Below are 17468 nucleotides of genomic sequence, written 5' to 3'. Positions count from 1 at the left end.
AGTTATAAAAATAAGTATTTTTATACATAGACTTAACACAAGACCAATAACGATAAAAAGCCACAATACTGTAAAATAGGGTTACTTTGGAAATGCTGTAAAAATAGTTCAAAGTGTGCAAATAGGAGTTCAGTTCAAAGCAGTGGTCTCTGCGACCCTTTTACTTACAAAGTACCTGGATTTCGTAGCAAAACAAACAAAATGTTGCAAACTAGCTGTAGCGATAATTTTCCTCACGCGAGGCCGGAGATGCATTGAATCCTTGCCGCAAGGGAGGATGATGCGCCGATCTGCAGATGCGTGCGGGACAAAGCGACAACTTCTTCACGCTAGGCCAGCGATGCGTTGAATCCTTGCCGCAGGGGAGGATGATGCGCTGAACCTGTTGCGTGTGCGACCCTGTTGCAATGAGAGAAAATGCCGCTCCGCGAGGGAGCGACGATCCGGGTGTGATGCGATGAAAATGGTGGACGCACGGCGCCCGCACTGCGATGCGATGATCTCCGTGCGATGATCCGGGGTTAGCAAGCACTCGACAGCCTGCAAACGTGCGATGCGATGATCTCTGGAAGTAAGCGAGCCCTTTGTGGCGCGCAAGCGTACGATGCGATGAGTTTTGGTTTGCGAGCGCTCAGCGGCAGCAGCGCAATGATTTTCCTTGCGCTCTTCAGCTGCGGCGGCTCCCAAACGGGCGTTAGCAACGATTTCAGCACTCTCTTCTCTGTAGTAGAACTAGAGGCCCTGGAACTCACAGGAGCCTCACCTGCAGATAGAAATCCTAGCTGGGAGGAATCAGGAGGCTGGTGGTGGAGTCAGATGTGCCTGAGACTCCAGCAGGAGGCTAGCTCTCTTCTAGCCCTTGGGTGATTGCTTTTGAAAGTTGAAATAACATTCTCTCAAAGTCCTTTTCCCTCTCCTTCCAAGTTCTGGAAAAACTACTGCAGGCTAATCCAAGAAACAGCACACAAGCACAAGGACAGTCCTCTCCTGCAGATTCCTTCAGTTATATGGACAGAGGTTCCTCTTGATATCCAGGAGCAATAACCTTTGTAGGGGTTTGGGCACAGATATTTATACCCCAAAAGTCTTTGTTCTCATAAGTCACTAGTCACTGAACCCAGCCAAAAACAGTTCTGCTCAGTCCTGGAGCACTTTGTTTACCAGGCTGCATCCTTCCTTACAGAAAGAGGGGGTCTGCCACCAGTCACACAGTAGGAGGTGGAGCCAGCATTCACCTTGCCAGGCACAGCCCTATTCAGGTCAAGGAGCTACCCCTCCCCAATACTCAATGCAGATCCCTCTATTCAACCCAGGTCTGACTCAGCCTGCCGTGCCCCTCTAAACCCAGACAGCCAATACACATAACAGCAGAGCACACTGGAAGGCTTAGGCAAGAAAATACCTACTTTCTAAAAGTGGTATTTTCAAACACAGAATGTAAAAACCAACTTCAATAAAAGATGTATTTTATCATTCTGAGTTCAGGCATACTAAACTCGAATTTTTTCCACCATGTTCCCTGAGTCAGTTAGGATTATAAGATGTAATATTCAAACTGCCCATTCTAGCCTATGGAGAACAGGTAGCCTTGCAGTAGTGAAAAACAAAATGGGGTGTAATTAACTACCAAGATATGCTACGCATCTCAAGCCATGTCCTACCTTACACACACAATGCACCCTACCATAGGGGTGACTGATATGATGCCAAGGGAAGGTTCAGGGGCTGGGAAGTGTGGGCACTTTGCAGACAAGATGGCAGTTCTGGACTGCACACAGACACTGGAGTGGCAGCTCTGAGGTACACTTTACAAGCTGCTTCTTTGGGTGGTGCAAACCAGCGCTGCAGGCCCACCAGCAGCATTTGCGTTACCAGCCCTGGGCACACACAGGCCACACTACTAGGGACTAACAGGTAACCCAAATAAGCCAATCAGGGATATACCAATTCACAGTCATATATACCAAGGAAGCATTCGCGCTGTGGCACTGAATGGCAGTGACACAGCGCCCAGTGCATCTAATACCAGCAAAAACAGAGGAGACAACAGCGGAAAATGGAAGGGAGACCCACGCCAATGGTGCCAGGTCTAACACGTATCCCCTCCAGCTGAAATGTGGGGAGAACTACCCATCCCCTTGGGAGTTCTCTTCACTAAGGCGGAAAAATCTGGACAGACCATCAGCATTGGCGTGTTCTGTACCAGGGCGGTGTTCCACCATGAAATCCATACCCTGTAGGGAAATGGACCACCTCAACAACTTGGGATTCTCACCCCTCATCTGCACCAGCCATCTGAGGGGCCGGTGGTCTGTCTGAACCCGGAAGTGAGTCCCAAACAAGTATGTTCTCAGCTTCTTCAGTGCCCAGACCTCAGCAAATGCCTCACGCTCAATTGCACTCCACCTCTGTTCCCGTGGAAGTAACCTCCTACTGATGAAGGCTACAGGTTGGTTAGTCCCTCCTGAATTTATCTGTGACAGAACATCCCCTACCCCATGCTCTGAAGCATCTGTCTGGACAATAAATTCCTTAGCAAAATTGGGCGCCTGGAGGACGGATGCGGCACACATGGCAGTCTTGAGGGCATCAAAAGCTTTCTGGCAGGTGTCAGTCCAGTTCACAATCTTTGGCTGCTTCGTGGAAGTCTGCTCAATCAAGGGTGCAACAATCTTGCCATACCCCTTGACAAACATCCTGTAATAACCCGTGAGACCTTGGAAGGCCCTCACCTGCGTCTGGGTCCTGGGGGGCTCCCATGCCAGGATAGTCTCAATCTTGGGCTTTAGGGGGGCCACCTGGCCACTCCCAACCTGGTGTCCCGAGTACACCACAGAACCCTGCCCAATCTGGCACTTACTGGCCTTGATTGTGAGGCCTGCTTTGCGCAGCACCATCAACACTTCCCAGAGGTGGAGCAAGTGGTCCTCCCAGGAGGAACTAAACACTGCAATATCAGCCAGGTAGGCGGCACTGAAATCCTCCAGTCCAGCCAACACCTGGTTGACCCACCTCTGAAAGGTGGCAGGGCATTCTTCATCCCAAAGGACCTCTCCTTGGCCCCATCAGTTAAGGTGATCTGCCAGTACCCAGACGTTAGATCAAACGTGCTGAGGTACCGGGCAGCCCCCCAACCGATCTATGAGCTCATCAGCTCTGGGGATAGGGTGCGTTACCGAATTGAGACCTCGGTAGTCCACACAGAATCTAAATTCAGGAGTGGCACCAGGCACGGCAGCTTTTGGTACCAAGACCACGGGGCTGGACTGTGGGCTGCTAGAGGACTCTATCACCCCTAGGGCAAACATTTTGGAGACCTCCGCCTTAATGTAGGCCTGACCCAGTCAGTCACTCGGTAAGCCTTGTGCTTGACAGGAGGACTGTACCCGGTGTCCACTTCATGGACGCACCACTCAGTGACACCAGGGAAAACAAACCAGAAAATTGCCCCAACAGCTGGTGACAATCTCTCTGCTGCACAGGGGGCAGTGTGGTGGAGAGGGCCACACCTTCCACTGACCCAGCCTTCTCTCCTGCACACAAGAGGTCAGGAAGAGGCTCACGCTCCTCCTCCACTCCAGCATCTGTGGCAAGAAGCATGCCCACTTCAGACGTCACAAAGTCAGGCTTCAGGCAATTCACATTCCTGGGAGACTGAAAGTCCACCAAGTAGGTAACTGGACTTTTGCACTCCACCACCTCAAATGGACCGGTCCACTTATCTTGGAGCGCACCAGGCTCCACTGGGGCCAGTACCCAAACCTTCTGACCAGGTTGAAACTCAACCAGACTGGTGTTCTGGTTGCGCCACCGTTTCATTCCCTCCTGGCTGGCTTCCAAATTTGCCTCAGCCATTTTTCTGAAATGCAGAGTCTGGTCGCTGAAGGCCAAAATGTAGTTAAATACATCTTGGGGAGGTTTCCTGGGAGATTGATCCCAGCCTTCATTGACCAGACTCAGAGGCCCTCTTACCAGACGGCCATAGAGCAGTTCAAAGGGACTGAACCCTAAGGACTTCTGTGGCACCTCGCGGTAGGCAAACAACAAGCATGGCAAGAGGACGTCCCACTTACGCCTTAGGGGCTCTTCTAAGCCAATAATCATGCCCTTCAAGGTCCGGATGAAGCTTTCAACCAGACCATTACCTTGGGGGAGGGTAGGGGGCGGTGAACTTATATGTTACCCCACACTCCTTCCACAGAGACTTCACATACTGGGAGATGAAATTGGTCCCCCTGTCAGACACCACCTCTCTGGGGAACCCCACACAGGAGAAAATCCCCATCAGTGGACGTCCCACCACTGGGGCCATCACCGTCCTGAGCGGGAAGGCTTCAGGGTACCGGGTGGCATGGTCCACTGGGACCAGGATAAACCTGTTGCCCATGGCTGTCCTGGGATCGAGATGCCCCACGATGTCAATGCCCACTCCCTCGAATGGGATACTAACAACTGGAAAGGGCTAGAGTGGGGCCTTGATCTTCCCCCCACTCTTCCCACTTGCCTGGCAAGTCTCACATGTCCTGCAGTGAGCATTTGAGCTCTTGCGCATCTGGGGCCAATAAAAGTGTGTGGCCAGCCTTTCGAAGGTCTTGGTCTGCCCCAGATGTCCTGCCAAGTAGGAAGGCTCTGAAGCATGCGAGCACCACCAGCCCTCGGGCTGACCCCAGCTCAGCAACCTTAGGCTCGCTATACAGGAGACCGTTCTCCCAATAAATCAGATGTGAACCAGACTGGTCACCTGCTGCCTGGGCTGCAGCCTGTTGCCGCATACCCTCAAGAGAAGGGCAAACTCTTTGCTGCTCACAAAACTCCTCCCTGGTGGGCCCTCCTTCCTGCTGCCAATGGGTCAGCTCAGGCAGGTCCCCAGGTTAGCACTCTCCTCCCTGGTAGGCTCCAGAGCATCCCCCTCGGGCTCTGCTCCCTCCTGGGCCGTGGGAACAAAGGGAGCCGGCTTCCCATGCCCCCTGCCCCTTCTCTCTAAGGCAGGGAGCTGGGCCATACTCTCAGGCTCCAGATCCTTCTCAACACCCTCCTTGGCTTCCCTGGACCTAGTGGTAGCACACGCCCACTCAGGCAGACCCAACATTTGAAAGTTAACTCTCCTCTCTACCGTAGCCCACGTGGAGTTCTCTAAATCATTGCCCAACAGACAGTCCACAGGCATGGCGGGCCTCACAGCCACCTGAAGAGTTCCTGAGACCCCCCTATTCAAAGTTAACCTGAGCCACCTCACATTGGCTCTCTGAGTTGTCTGCTGACACTACAGGGTAGAATGCATGAGGGACAACCTGCTCCTTGGACACCAACCGGGAGCTGACAGCAGTTACACTGGCTCCTGTGTCTCTTAGAGCCCCGACTCTATGGCCATTGATAGTCACCCACTGCCTGTTCTTCTGAGTGTTTTCAGGCAGTGCCGGTTTAGGGACCATCTCAAAGTCTCCTAATGAAACAAGGGTCAATTCTACGGGATCCCACCCCTCTGGGGCGCCCATCTCTTCCTCTCCCAGGGCTACACTAGCAAGCTGGCGGGGTGGTGCATGGGTTGGTGCAGGGTGGTCCTTCAGGGGACACTGGGGATCAAAATACCGGTGGTCCACTTGACCACACTTAAAACAAGTAAGGGCCCCCCTCTGAACAGGCCTACATGTCGGGGGCACTGACCTCTGCTCTTGGGGAGGCTGGGATACCACTGCTTGGTTCCCTTGGGAATTACTTGGGGGTCCTCTTGGAAACTCCCTTGGTTTATCCCTGTCCCCTCCACTTCTCTGCTGGGGACCCTACCCACCTTTGGAAAAGTCTCCCATCGGACCCTTGCGAACCCGGGTGCTCACCCAGCGGTCCGCCTCCTCAGCAAGCTTCCTAGGGTTAGTTAGCTTGCAATCAATCAGGTGCTGGCATAGCTCAGGAAAACAGTTACTAGATAAAGGCTCCCATGCAATCAAATCATAAAGTTGCTCAAAAGTTACTACTTTGCTACCTCTTACCAAGCGCTCCATTGCTCTGCAAAAAAAAAAAAAGACACATATTCAACCCACGTGGTACCCTCTAAGTTCTTGCAGGTCCTAAACCTCTGCCTATACATCTCAGGGGTCAAACCATAGCGGGTCATCAAAGCTTCCTTCATGTGGGCATAAACCATTATACTTTCCCAGGGCAGGTCCAACAAGGGCCAGATGATCCTCCGACATGCGATCGTACTGAGGTGGCATGGATGGAGGGGTAGTCTTGTAGGGGAGGGAGTAGCCCCTTTGGACTATTTGCAACATCCACCTGTCCAACGTGATGGTGCGCCAGTGCGGGAGGTGATGGCGAATCCAGCCACCCACTGGCGATTGGTGGCCCAGAAAGGTCAGACTAGGAGGGGTTGGAGGATGCTGCAGAGGGGGCTGTGATGAACTGGCCGAATCTGCTGGCCCCCTGAACCACAGTGGTGGGTCCCACATTCATGTCCGCGCTGAGGCTAAACAGCTTGCGTCGGCCTACGGCTCAAGGCGAGACGTGGCAGGGCACCCCTTCCGTTGCCACAAAAGGCCGAAAAGCAGACTGCGCAGGGCGGGTGGTGGAGAGGCCCACGGACCTGGCCATAGCCCAAAAGTCCTTAAAGCGCTCCAGCATATTGTCTGACTTGTCACCGAATAGGCGATGGCCATCAAGGGGCATGTCCATAAGGGTGGATTGGGCTTCCTTAAAAAAACAGTTTACCTCAACCAGGCGTAGCAGCGAAGGGCTACCGACATGGAAATCGTCCTAGTGAGTCAGCGGTATCCAGTCCACAGCGGATGGTAAACTTCGTTGCGACTCTCCCTCCGGCATCTGCACGGGAGAGTATGGCACGGGCCTCCTCGGGGCACTGGGGCAGCACTTGCGCCATCGTATCCCACACGGAGTGGGTGTAACGGCCCAAGAGACATGCAGTGTTTACCGACCGCAGTCCCAAGCTGGAGGAAGAAAACATCTTCTTCCCAAGATAGTCCAGCTTTTTGGATTCCCTATCAGGTGGTGCATTAGGGAATGCGCCTTTGGAGGTGGAGGCTTAGACCACCAAGCTCTCAGGGGTGGGGGGTTGGTAGAGGAAGGTGGGGTCGCCCGGGGCTGGGCGGTGGCTTTGGGCAACGATCCAATCCACAGGAGCCCCTGTGCTAGGCCTGGACCAGGCGCCCAAAAGGATGTCAATGAGGGCTTCATTAAATGGTAGCAGGGGCTCCGAAGAGCTCGCTTTCGGCAGAAGCACCTGTGTCAGGAGGTTAGTCCTGACTGCCACCGTAGGTAGCTCGAGGTTGAGAGCCTCGGCCGCCCTACGCAACACCACAGCGTAAGACGCTCCCTCCTCTGTAGTCACAGTAGGAGGAGAAAACATGCCAAGGTCTGGTGAGGTATCCAGACCACTAGCTTTCTTCAGACCCCCCCCAGTCCTCTTCACCCTCTTCTGGCTGCCTATCTGGTCTCAAAGAGCCTGGGTAGAACAGGAGAACAAAAGTGCCCGCCGGCGCCGGATCCGGCATAGGTCCGGCTCTGTGTCTACACCGAGGCGTAGGCAGGAGTCGATGCTGGCATCTGACGTGGAGCCGGTGGAATTGGCGCCGGGGGAGGCGTAACCAGGTCGACCGGCGCCGATCCGGATCCACACCTGAATCCAAAGGGGCCCTGTGGTGCCAGGGCCGAAGCCACCAGCATCAAAGTCCCAGGGCCCCCACCCAGCAGAGTCCGCGGGCATGCATCGTTGCGTAAAATCTTCAAAGCGGGGTAAAACTTGGAGTCGACCCTCCAGGCTCCGCACGTGGAGCCGCAGGAAGGGCACCACTCGCAACCCTCCTCGCATTTGCCGACCGATGGGGAGAAGTCGAAGAGCGACAACGCTTCTACGCCTTCTTCTTGTTATTCGACTTACCTGACCCCGAGTGCGAAGACTTGGAAGAAGAATGATGGTGACTCCGCGACCAGTCCCTCGACCTTCCACGCGACCTAGACCTCGCACGGCGCGAAGCCGACTGTCAGGCTTCCAAAAGCTTTTGGGACCCTAATGCAAAGTCTTTGGGCCATGGTCTGGCAGTCTAAGCACGACTTGGGGTTATGGTTGCGCTCCAAGCAAAACAGACACACGCGGTGCGGATCCGTCACTGACATCAGTCGGCTACAGTAACCGCAAGCCTTGAAGCCGGGCATCCCTGACATGCACCAGTAGTCGAAGACTCAAAACAGTGTCGACAAAAAGTTGCTCATAAAGTCAGTCAAAAAGTGACTGGAGGTACCACTCTCTCTGGATCTGCACAGGCTGGCGTGGAAAAAGAAAGATCGGACGTCAGCACGCGAGGGCAGCGTCTAAGTAGCTACCGCAACGTCATCCCGGCGGCAACAACGAACGCGGAGCCGAGCAACGCTACCTTTTGACACGCAGGGTTACTGTTAACGAAAAATTCTCCGAGTGCAGTCTTACGCCTTGGGGTAATTCTAAGTTAAGGAATCTATAACCAACTATTTCTTTCAGATTTTCTTTTATTTGGGAGTGCTAAGCATAACAAAGACTGGTAGCCAAAAGAACATATGGCCCGATATTTACATTCAAAATTATGACAATCTGTGGAGGAAGAGAAGAGCAACATTGTGTGGTCTGAATGTTTGACACAAGTCTGTCATACTCCTGACCTGGACCAAAAAAGGCCATATACAAATTTACATTGAAGAATGATTCCAAAAAAGGGCCTGGAAAGTCTCTAAATTTGGTCAGGATAAACTCCTGGACATAGTTGGCTCAGTCACTCGTATTTTTTAGATGACAGAGGAAACTACTGCTCCTAGTACTAGTACTGCAATTGAAACGGACTATCTACCGGGATGGATTCAAAGAACAGCTTGTTTAATTGGCAATGCAAATTCAGCTATTATAGCTGAAAGAATTCGGTCTATTCCCATGAGGATTGATATGTAGTGGTAGAGCATAAACCTATAAAGCAGACTTCATTATTTGGAGATAATTTGCTTAGAGAATTAGGGACGTATGCAGCTACATTAACCAATCTGGACATGGTCCAGATTGCTAAGAAAGAAGTATTTTCTGGTGTGTTTTTTTTGTAGGACCTGGAGAGGAAGAGGCAGCTTCCCAGGTCGCAGTCAGAATGTTATTCAAGGACAACAGTTTTAATATAGAGGAAGGGGTTCTTCAGGAGTATTTAAGGCAATAGTAGGTTCCACCCTCAGATAAGAAGATAAACAAGATTGAAATATAATCATGACGGGGTACAAACATGAGACATGACCTTAGGTGAATGACATTTTCCATCCCAATTGTTTCATTCCAAACGTAGGAGGCAGGTTAAGGCATCATGTGGATGCATGGAAAAAGATAACTTCAGATCCCTGGGTCTACGAGACTGAGATGAGTTACAGAGTGGAATTTTTAGAGACACGAGCTCAAGTTTTGTATCCAAAGCAGATATGTTTTTCAAAGCAGGAGATAACTTTGGTACTGTTGGAGGGACAGGGAATGTTAGAAAGAGAGCAACTCCTCATTAAAGATAGGTATTGTGAGCAATTTGTTTTTGGTACAGACAAGCAAAGGTTCTCAAATACCAGATCTTAGATCAGTAATAACTGAGAAATTTGAACTAATGGGTCTTACAGACATTTCAAGATGAAGTTAATGCATCTATTGAGGGTCATTTCCAGTACACAGGCTAGGATCGCAAGACTGGGTTTGAAAGACACTTAATGCTCAATTTCAATTCACAATGATCACTGAATATAACTGTTTTTTGGTTGGGATTACAGATGGTGGTGGTTTACAGGCTTGTCTTTTAGGCTTTTTTTTGTACAACGGTGCATTCCAAAATGAGTGTGTCCTGTTAAGGGCTATCTGAAGCATAGAGGAGTTAGACTGATGTTTACATGGACAATATTTGGCTGTTGCCTCAGAATAGGATGTTGTTCATAGAAAAAATGCAGTTGACAGTTTCTATCTTGGCAGAGTTGGGGTACATTGTGAGCAGAGAGAAATCAGTGTTAGATCCAGTGAAGAAGGTAGAGTTTCTAGGTTTTGTGTTGGATTCAGAAAGTCTATGTTGAGCCTCCCTTTCGAGAAAACTCAACAGGTAAGGAAAGAGTTGAGGAAGTTTAATAATACCTTATTTTGCTTTATGTAAACCATAAACGCAATACATACATAAATAGTATAAACATTTGACGGGATAAGATATTGTATACAATACACTTAAAACAATGTATAATATGCCAGAAAATCAGTTGTTTGTTGGAACATTTTATGCTAGCAGCTGAAACAAGTAAATCCTGATCAAATTAATGACAATGTATCTAGAACTTAAAAAACGATCAGCATGAGCCAGTGATTAGGGCCCTGCAAATTTGCTTGTACGAATTCTCAACGCCCAAGTTAAGAACCTAGAAACAGCACAATGCATGCCTTGGTATCACAAATAAGAACACTGCCTGCTTTCCCAGAAAGTATATGTGCCCAGAAAGCTTGCAAACAGGAATGATCCACCTCACTGGCGTAACGAAACCTAAGTGACCCCCCACCCTGTAAAGTACGTGGAGGCCCCCCCTATGCACTTACTCAGGAGGTTTCAGGCCAGTGTACTGTACAGAGGGGGCCTCCTGAAGCTTGAGGGCCTTTGCTATGCCACGGATCCACCTCTTACAAGGTAGGGTATGAATTGGGCCGAAGAACAGAAGTTGTCAAGAAAAACAGGCTGACTGGAGATGTGGACCATTTCTTGTCCCATTTATTTGTGAAAGAATCCAGAGGCAGGTTGCCAAATCTAAACTTCATCTATATGTTTTTTGCTTGGGTGGGAGAGGGGGGTGGGGTAAAGGGGGGCTGAAGCTAAAAACACAATTGTGAGAAAAACTTTCAGTAATACTTCTTGCTCATTCTATATTTGCTGCAGCAAGAAGTCCCAAAAGGCTACTTTCAGTTTTGTGAGAGTACCTTTCTTTAATGCAGCAGGGGATTTCCAGACTTCAGGCATCTTGATGGCTTCACTTAAATACTTAATTTTACTGAGCCATGGGGTATGTGCACATTTGTCAATATTGATTAACTTAATAAGTGCTTTCCTGTACAGGGCCAATTCCGTTTTAGGCCACAGGCGCACCCCAGTATGTCAACAGTTTTAAGAGAACAACATGGTAAATTCTTTGCAGTGAGAGATCAATAAGGAGTGGTGAAAGGGGGGTGCTTCCGGGGAGGTTGAACAATGACCTAATACATTTATTTACAGTGTGTGTAAGCAAGGATAAGTCAACAGATCCCCAAAGATTTGCCCCATACATTGCCCCTGTAATGGCAGTGGCTCTGTAAACTTATAGTGCAGACGATACAGCATCGCTCGAAGTGGCCGTGTATTTCCTGGCTCTGGGAGATGCCTTTTGGTGGCAAGTTGACCTGCTTTTCCCAACCTGGGAGGACCAAGAGACAATATAGGCCTATCTGACGCCCAAGTAGTCACAGCGTTTGACTTGCTCACGGGCCACCCCATGCAGCCTCATCCTGCCTCTAAGCGAGCCATGTGGGTATCCCTCAGTACCAAGTCAAATGCCGTCCTCAAAACTATCAAGGCGACACAGAGATGGTCCCGCCGGATGGCAACATACTTCCAGCAGGTCAGTCCAAAAGGGAAGAATTGTTCAAGGGTACTAGCCTTACACTTAAACCCTGCTTGAAAGTCTGAGAATATTTTATTGTCCGACATCCAGGTTTGTAGTCTTGTCAATCAAGCTGATTGCTCTGTGGTTAGATGGGATGTACCTACTCTCCTTTTTGTAAATTGGGAAGGATAGTGGGTCCCTTACCAGAGAGGGAAATCTCCTCTCTGCTCACAATAGTATTACCAAGGCATTCAGGTGGGGGATCCAAATCTCTGGTTAGGCGGCAGACCCGGGAGCAGAAGTCGGCCCGGGACCAGGGTTCAATTCCAGACGCGGCAGGGTCGTGGACTTGGGTCAGCGGACTCGATAATTCTCGCTCCGGTGCTTACTCTAATCAGGGGTTCCACTCGGCAACTCTGGGCATTAGCTTGCCTAATCTCCACAACGGCCCCATCAACTCCGGGGATGCCTGGCTCCACCTTGGGGACTCCCAGCAGGGACCATCCCACAGGGAAAAGCCAGGTCGGGTTCCCCAGAGTTATACAGCGCCAGGAAACCTACGGACGGGTAGCAGTGCGCTTTACAAGCTCAAATACATTTACATTTACATTTACAGAGATCGTCGAGAATGCTGTCTTGGCCCGGCGCATTCATTTGATTTAAGGCCTGCACTGTTTCCTCTACATCACAGAGCGTAAAATGTCAAATACTTGCCCCTGCCAAATGTGTTGTATGAACTAATAGAGAAGCCATTTCCTTCTGATCTAAATCTTTGGGGCCTCCCTCAGTTTCCCTACCCTTATTTGCAAGAGGGGCAAGGGGAGAATCAGATGTCTTCTGGTTTGCGTCCTAATGCCATTCCCTGTAGAGGTCACCAAAGTGAGCTACCCAAGCCTCTGATTATACCACTGTTTCTAAGTGCTTATCTATGCTGCAGGAACCCTCAGCTAGTGTCTTCCAGAAAACCTAAGTGTTTCTGTTCTCAAAGGCATCTGCCAGTTCTTCCCACTGTTCTTCCTCCCAGTGTCTATTTTCTTGTGTAATAGTAGTCCTAAACTCTGTCTGGCTACACAAATTGCCCATCTATTGCCTTTTTTAACTGTTTCTAAGAGTTTTGTCTTAGCAAGTCTACCTTATTGCATAAACCATCCCAGAAGATTTGCTGCATAATGGCTCCTTCGGCCCACTTTTGAGAATTTTTTTTAGGGATGGCATACGTTCACAAAAGGTGTTAATAACATTTGTCTTAACCTTGCCCGTGCATTCAAAGGAAGCCAATATTTCCACAAATAGGTTATATATTTGGGGCTGGGCTTTGGGATTGGCAGCTAGTATTATCCATTTTAAACTCCTATACCATAGCTTGGTGGATTCATTTGTCACATTCATGGTAAATTTGGATTTGGTCACAAATTTCATTAAGTCTCATATACGTTCTTCACCTCTGTACTGATTGAATCGTGCTCTGAAATTTTCTGTTCTTCATGACCCAAGACAATTAGCCATCCCAAATCTGGGATACTGCAAAAATCCCAACACCTTGGCTATATCAGTGTAGGTTTTAAGATCTGGCAGAACTTCATCAACATGTTAACCAAGAGTTAGGCCATCAAAAGGCATGTCTAAGACTTTAGATTGGAGATCAGTACAAAAGGCTGTGGATTTTAACCAGCCTTGCATCTTTAGCACAGTCTCTCCTGCCAACTTGTAAACACATGTATTTGAAGCATTTATCGCCCCATCAATAATGAAAGAAGAGGTTATTTCTACTTCCTTTAGGATAGCTCTCATCGTTTCCCTCTTCTCTTCACGAATAAGATCCAGAAAAGGAGCTATGTCATGCCACCTCTGGTGATCATAACCACCTAGAATCGCCAGGGCATTGGATGTCTTTATTGCGGTTGTTGCCATGGAGGATATTCTCAGGCACAGATTGTCAATACATTTGCTATCCTTGACTAGTACGACCAGTGAGGCAAGATGGAGCTGAAACTGGCGCTTTTTATTCCTTTTCCAGATGAGGTATTACAGCTGGAACAGTAGCAGTTGTCTTAATTAATTTCAGACCTTCTGACCAGACATAATCAATAATAGGTAAGGATTTAACATTTTCAAGATTGTTCTTTGAAGTCATAATGAAAATATGGTGGAACTACAGAGGCCATTGGTAGGTTTAATTCTTTGAAGCTCCTTCAATCAATGAATGAAATTGAGAGATATCATCTAAAGCATCTTGTGAAATAGGTACATCCTTTCCACTTGGAACAACAAAATCTCAGCCAATATCATTTTTTCCATCACTGTCTCGTAGTAGCTCACCTTCCTCTCCTTCACTTTCAGAATTTGTAGAGCAATTAGAGCCAACATCATCCATGTCTTCTTCATGGACCGATTCCCTTGGCGTTGTAGTAAGAGGTAGAGTTGATGGCTCCATAGGAGGTGGAACTGGTAAAAGAGCAGGTTGAGAAGGAAGGAGGATGGAAGCAGCAGGTAACCCCATATTAGGATTATATATTAGTTGTGGTGATAACTTAGTAAAAGTATCCAACATTTGTTGCATTGTTGATAAGGAGGCCATTAGGAACTGGACAACAACTGGCTCTCTACAACATCTAGGTGGTTTCTAGCTTAAATCCAGTCAAGTACTTACACAAGTACTCCTGCTGGCACACACATTTACTGTAGGACATCATCTAGAGCGTCCTCTTCAAAATCTGGAACATATCAAACATCCATTTGCGCTGGGCTGTAAGCTGTCATTGAGGGATAATCACTAGCCTCTTCTTCTTGATCTGACTGCAATAGTTGTACTAGAGGCACATTGATCACCCTTAATGGTGAAAAAACATCTCCTCCTATGTCTTTCATTGACTGTGGGATTCACAACGCTAATGCTGTCGACGGTATGATCCTTGTCGTCAACAGTATGGTCAAGGTTGTCAACGCTACGATCGTTGTGGATGGTATGGTCTTCGCCGGCATGCTCGATGTCAATGGTGTCATAAACAACAGAAAGCTCAACATAGACAGAATGGTCGTGGTCGACGGCATCCTCAAAGTAAATGATGGAGTTAAAGACTTTGACGTCGAGAGTCACAATGAGATTCCCTTTGAAGAATTCTTCTGCTTTGCCGCAGGTGAGTCTCTCTAGTTCTTAGGCTCAGGTTTGTCAGCAAAGGGGGTGGCTGCAAACTCTGTATCAAGTATTTCATGCTCAGGAAACTGTAAAAGTCTCCTCTGGTGCACTGCCTTCATGGAAGTGCTTGGGGGAGGAGCATTTCTCACAGACTCTTCCACTGAAAAGGGGGCATCTCCTTTAGAGGGAGGAATATTCTATTTTTTCACAAGAAATAATGCCAACCTCCTTTCTCTGTCCTTGAGAGTCTTAGTGGAGAAATACTTACAAATCTTGCATTTTGCCGACTTAAGCTTAGGATACAGACTATAAATACACTGAGAGTGTGGGTCATCAGTGTATATGTTATTGCTACCACAAGATAAACACATTTTAGAAAGAGATATCTTCTCTTTGTCAGCCATGGTGACAGTTGCTTGTCAGACCAAAAGAACTCCATAGTCCAGAAACTGGAACAATATTCTCTAAAAACAACTCACAGTACAGTAGTGCTGAAGATGGGGCTAGTTCAGATCCAGGGCAGACCAAAATGGAAGCAATTTCAGGTTCACTGAGAGGTTAGAGCAGAGCTCTGACAGGGGACTCCCTCACACACGATGTGCGGTAGAAATCTGAACTATGGAGGTCTCTAGGAAGAATAGGAATGGTTAAACTTGGCTGAAGTTTGGGTTATTTCAAATGAAGTAAATGTACTATGTTGTTTCAGGCCTATGGGCATTTTTCATTATATACTGTTTGTTGTATATTTTATACTGTATTGCTATTTTAATGTACGAGAGATTCCCAGTCTGACTAAGGGGAATGATTCAAGCATGTGAATACACAAAAAATTCAATGTTGCGAGTATTAGAATATTCTGCACTATTAAAGTATAAGAAGCACAGCAAATATTTTTCTAATAAAACTAGTAGATGGATGCCAAAGTCCTCTATTTTACCCACCTTTCTATGTTTTTAGTGACAATGACTAAAAGAAACAAGTGCTAATGGATTAAAAAAGAAGTTACTTGGAATCTTAAAGACGGCATCTGGCATTAAAAACATACTTTTGAAGACTGCAGTCACAGTGAATTCTGAAGAATGGCACCCTTAGTTATAAAATACAACTCACGGTTGCCTTTCTGGTTTTCCCGGTCATTGTTCTTCACGATCACCATCATTTTGCTATGATCGGTTTCCCTGTCCATTAATTCCTGATAAAAAAGCATAAAATGTGTAATTATTACACTTTTGCAGAACATCCTTTTTAATGTCAGCATTGCCTGTCCTTAATATGTTTCCTTAGTATCCTATTCAAAAATTTGTAATAGCACATTTTCAAAGGAAGAAACAGAAAATCTTAACTCAAATCCACCAGGTGGTTACTGTAACTTGAAGTATAGCAACACAGATACCAATTAAAATAGGACGAATTTAAGAAGCAAGTTTTGCTTATAATCTGAACCAGAACATACAGACAAAAACTATTCATGAGTACACCCGTTTTTACTTAGATTTTGACCTATTTTTTAAATAAATGAGAACAATCTGAACACATTGCAAGGTTTGTTTAGTAGCAGAGTGCCAGAGTTAGAGTACTTTACTGACTTTGATAAGAACTGTGGACATCTGTTCGGGGATCCTCCGCGCGGCCCCCCCCTCCTGGAGCCCTTGATGGCCTTGGGTACCGCCACCCCATAGGGCTGTCTCCTATAGTGTCCTGGGGTGCCGACCCCAACGACACTGCTGTTTGCTATGGTGGCCTGTCACAGCAAACTCTACTTTGGATTTTGCTATTGCTTCCAAAATCCAAAGCACATTGCTTTTCCACAAGGGGAGCTGCATGTCAGCAGCTCCCCGTGTGGAAAACCAATGCCGGCTCCCGCAGGAGGCGGGGAACCGGCGTGACCAAGGGGGCAGTGGGGCTCTCCACACGGTCCCCAACAATGAGGCCAGGTCCGGGGGGATTGGGTCCTCAGGGTCCAAAATGGCTGTGGAGGGGGTTGTAGTCCCCCCTCCTTTGTTTAAAATATATATATATATATATATATATATATATACACACACACACACACATATATTGGGCATGCCCCGGGGATGGGGTCCCCAGGGCGAATGTAAATTATTGAAAGTGGACGTTTGAAGAAAAATAAAGATTGGTGTTGCGACCCTAGCGCGGCGGTCAGCTTACCCCCTGGTGTGAACGCGGGGGGTGCATGGCCACCTGTTGTGAACGTGAGGGGTGCGCCGCTCCCAGCACGGCATCTGGTGTGAACGCGAGGGATGCACGGCGCTCAGCGCGGCGCCCTAGTGTGAACCCGATGGGTGAACGGCCCCCTGGTGTGAACGCGAGGGGTGCACGGCTCCCACCACGGCCTCTGGTGTCAACGTGAGGGGTGCGAGGCGCTCAGTGTGGCCCCATAGTGTGAACGCGATGGGTGCGCTGCTCCAAGTCGCGCTGGGTGTGCAACTCCAAGCAAAAACAATTAAGATTATTTTTATATAAACCTAGGTTATATGTTGGGTTATTGGGTGGCTCTAAAAAGAGCCCTTGTGTTTATTATGAGTTTCTTGCAGCTACATGTAAGTGCGGATGCAGAGCTTTAGGTTGTTGAGAAACACTCTTTTCTCTTCATCAGTGAAGTGTACCCCGTCACGCCTGTAGATGCCCTCCTTATGGAAACGTAGATTGTTGTTATATATGGAGCCCATAAGCAGAAACAGCTTTATTGACATTTTATCTAGCTTTC

The 17468-nt window shown here is 48.2% G+C and overlaps 1 protein-coding gene across 6 annotated transcripts in view; it reads right to left on the bottom strand.

The window, feature by feature from the left end:
• PDE4DIP (phosphodiesterase 4D interacting protein) overlaps positions 1 to 17468 on the bottom strand; it is a 1524691-nt gene that overhangs the window by 756655 nt on the left and 750568 nt on the right. For all 6 annotated transcript variants that reach the window (XM_078686955.1, XM_078686929.1, XM_078686947.1 and 3 more), the window contains one exon: positions 15851 to 15932. In XM_078686955.1, coding sequence (XP_078543081.1) covers positions 15851 to 15932 — 82 coding nt within the window. The remainder of the gene's footprint in view (positions 1 to 15850; positions 15933 to 17468) is intronic.

This window comes from Lissotriton helveticus, chromosome 1_1 (genome assembly GCF_964261635.1).
Source record: "Lissotriton helveticus chromosome 1_1, aLisHel1.1, whole genome shotgun sequence".
Taxonomy (NCBI): Eukaryota; Metazoa; Chordata; class Amphibia; order Caudata; family Salamandridae; genus Lissotriton; species Lissotriton helveticus.
This window is presented reverse-complemented; position numbering and strand designations above follow the sequence as displayed.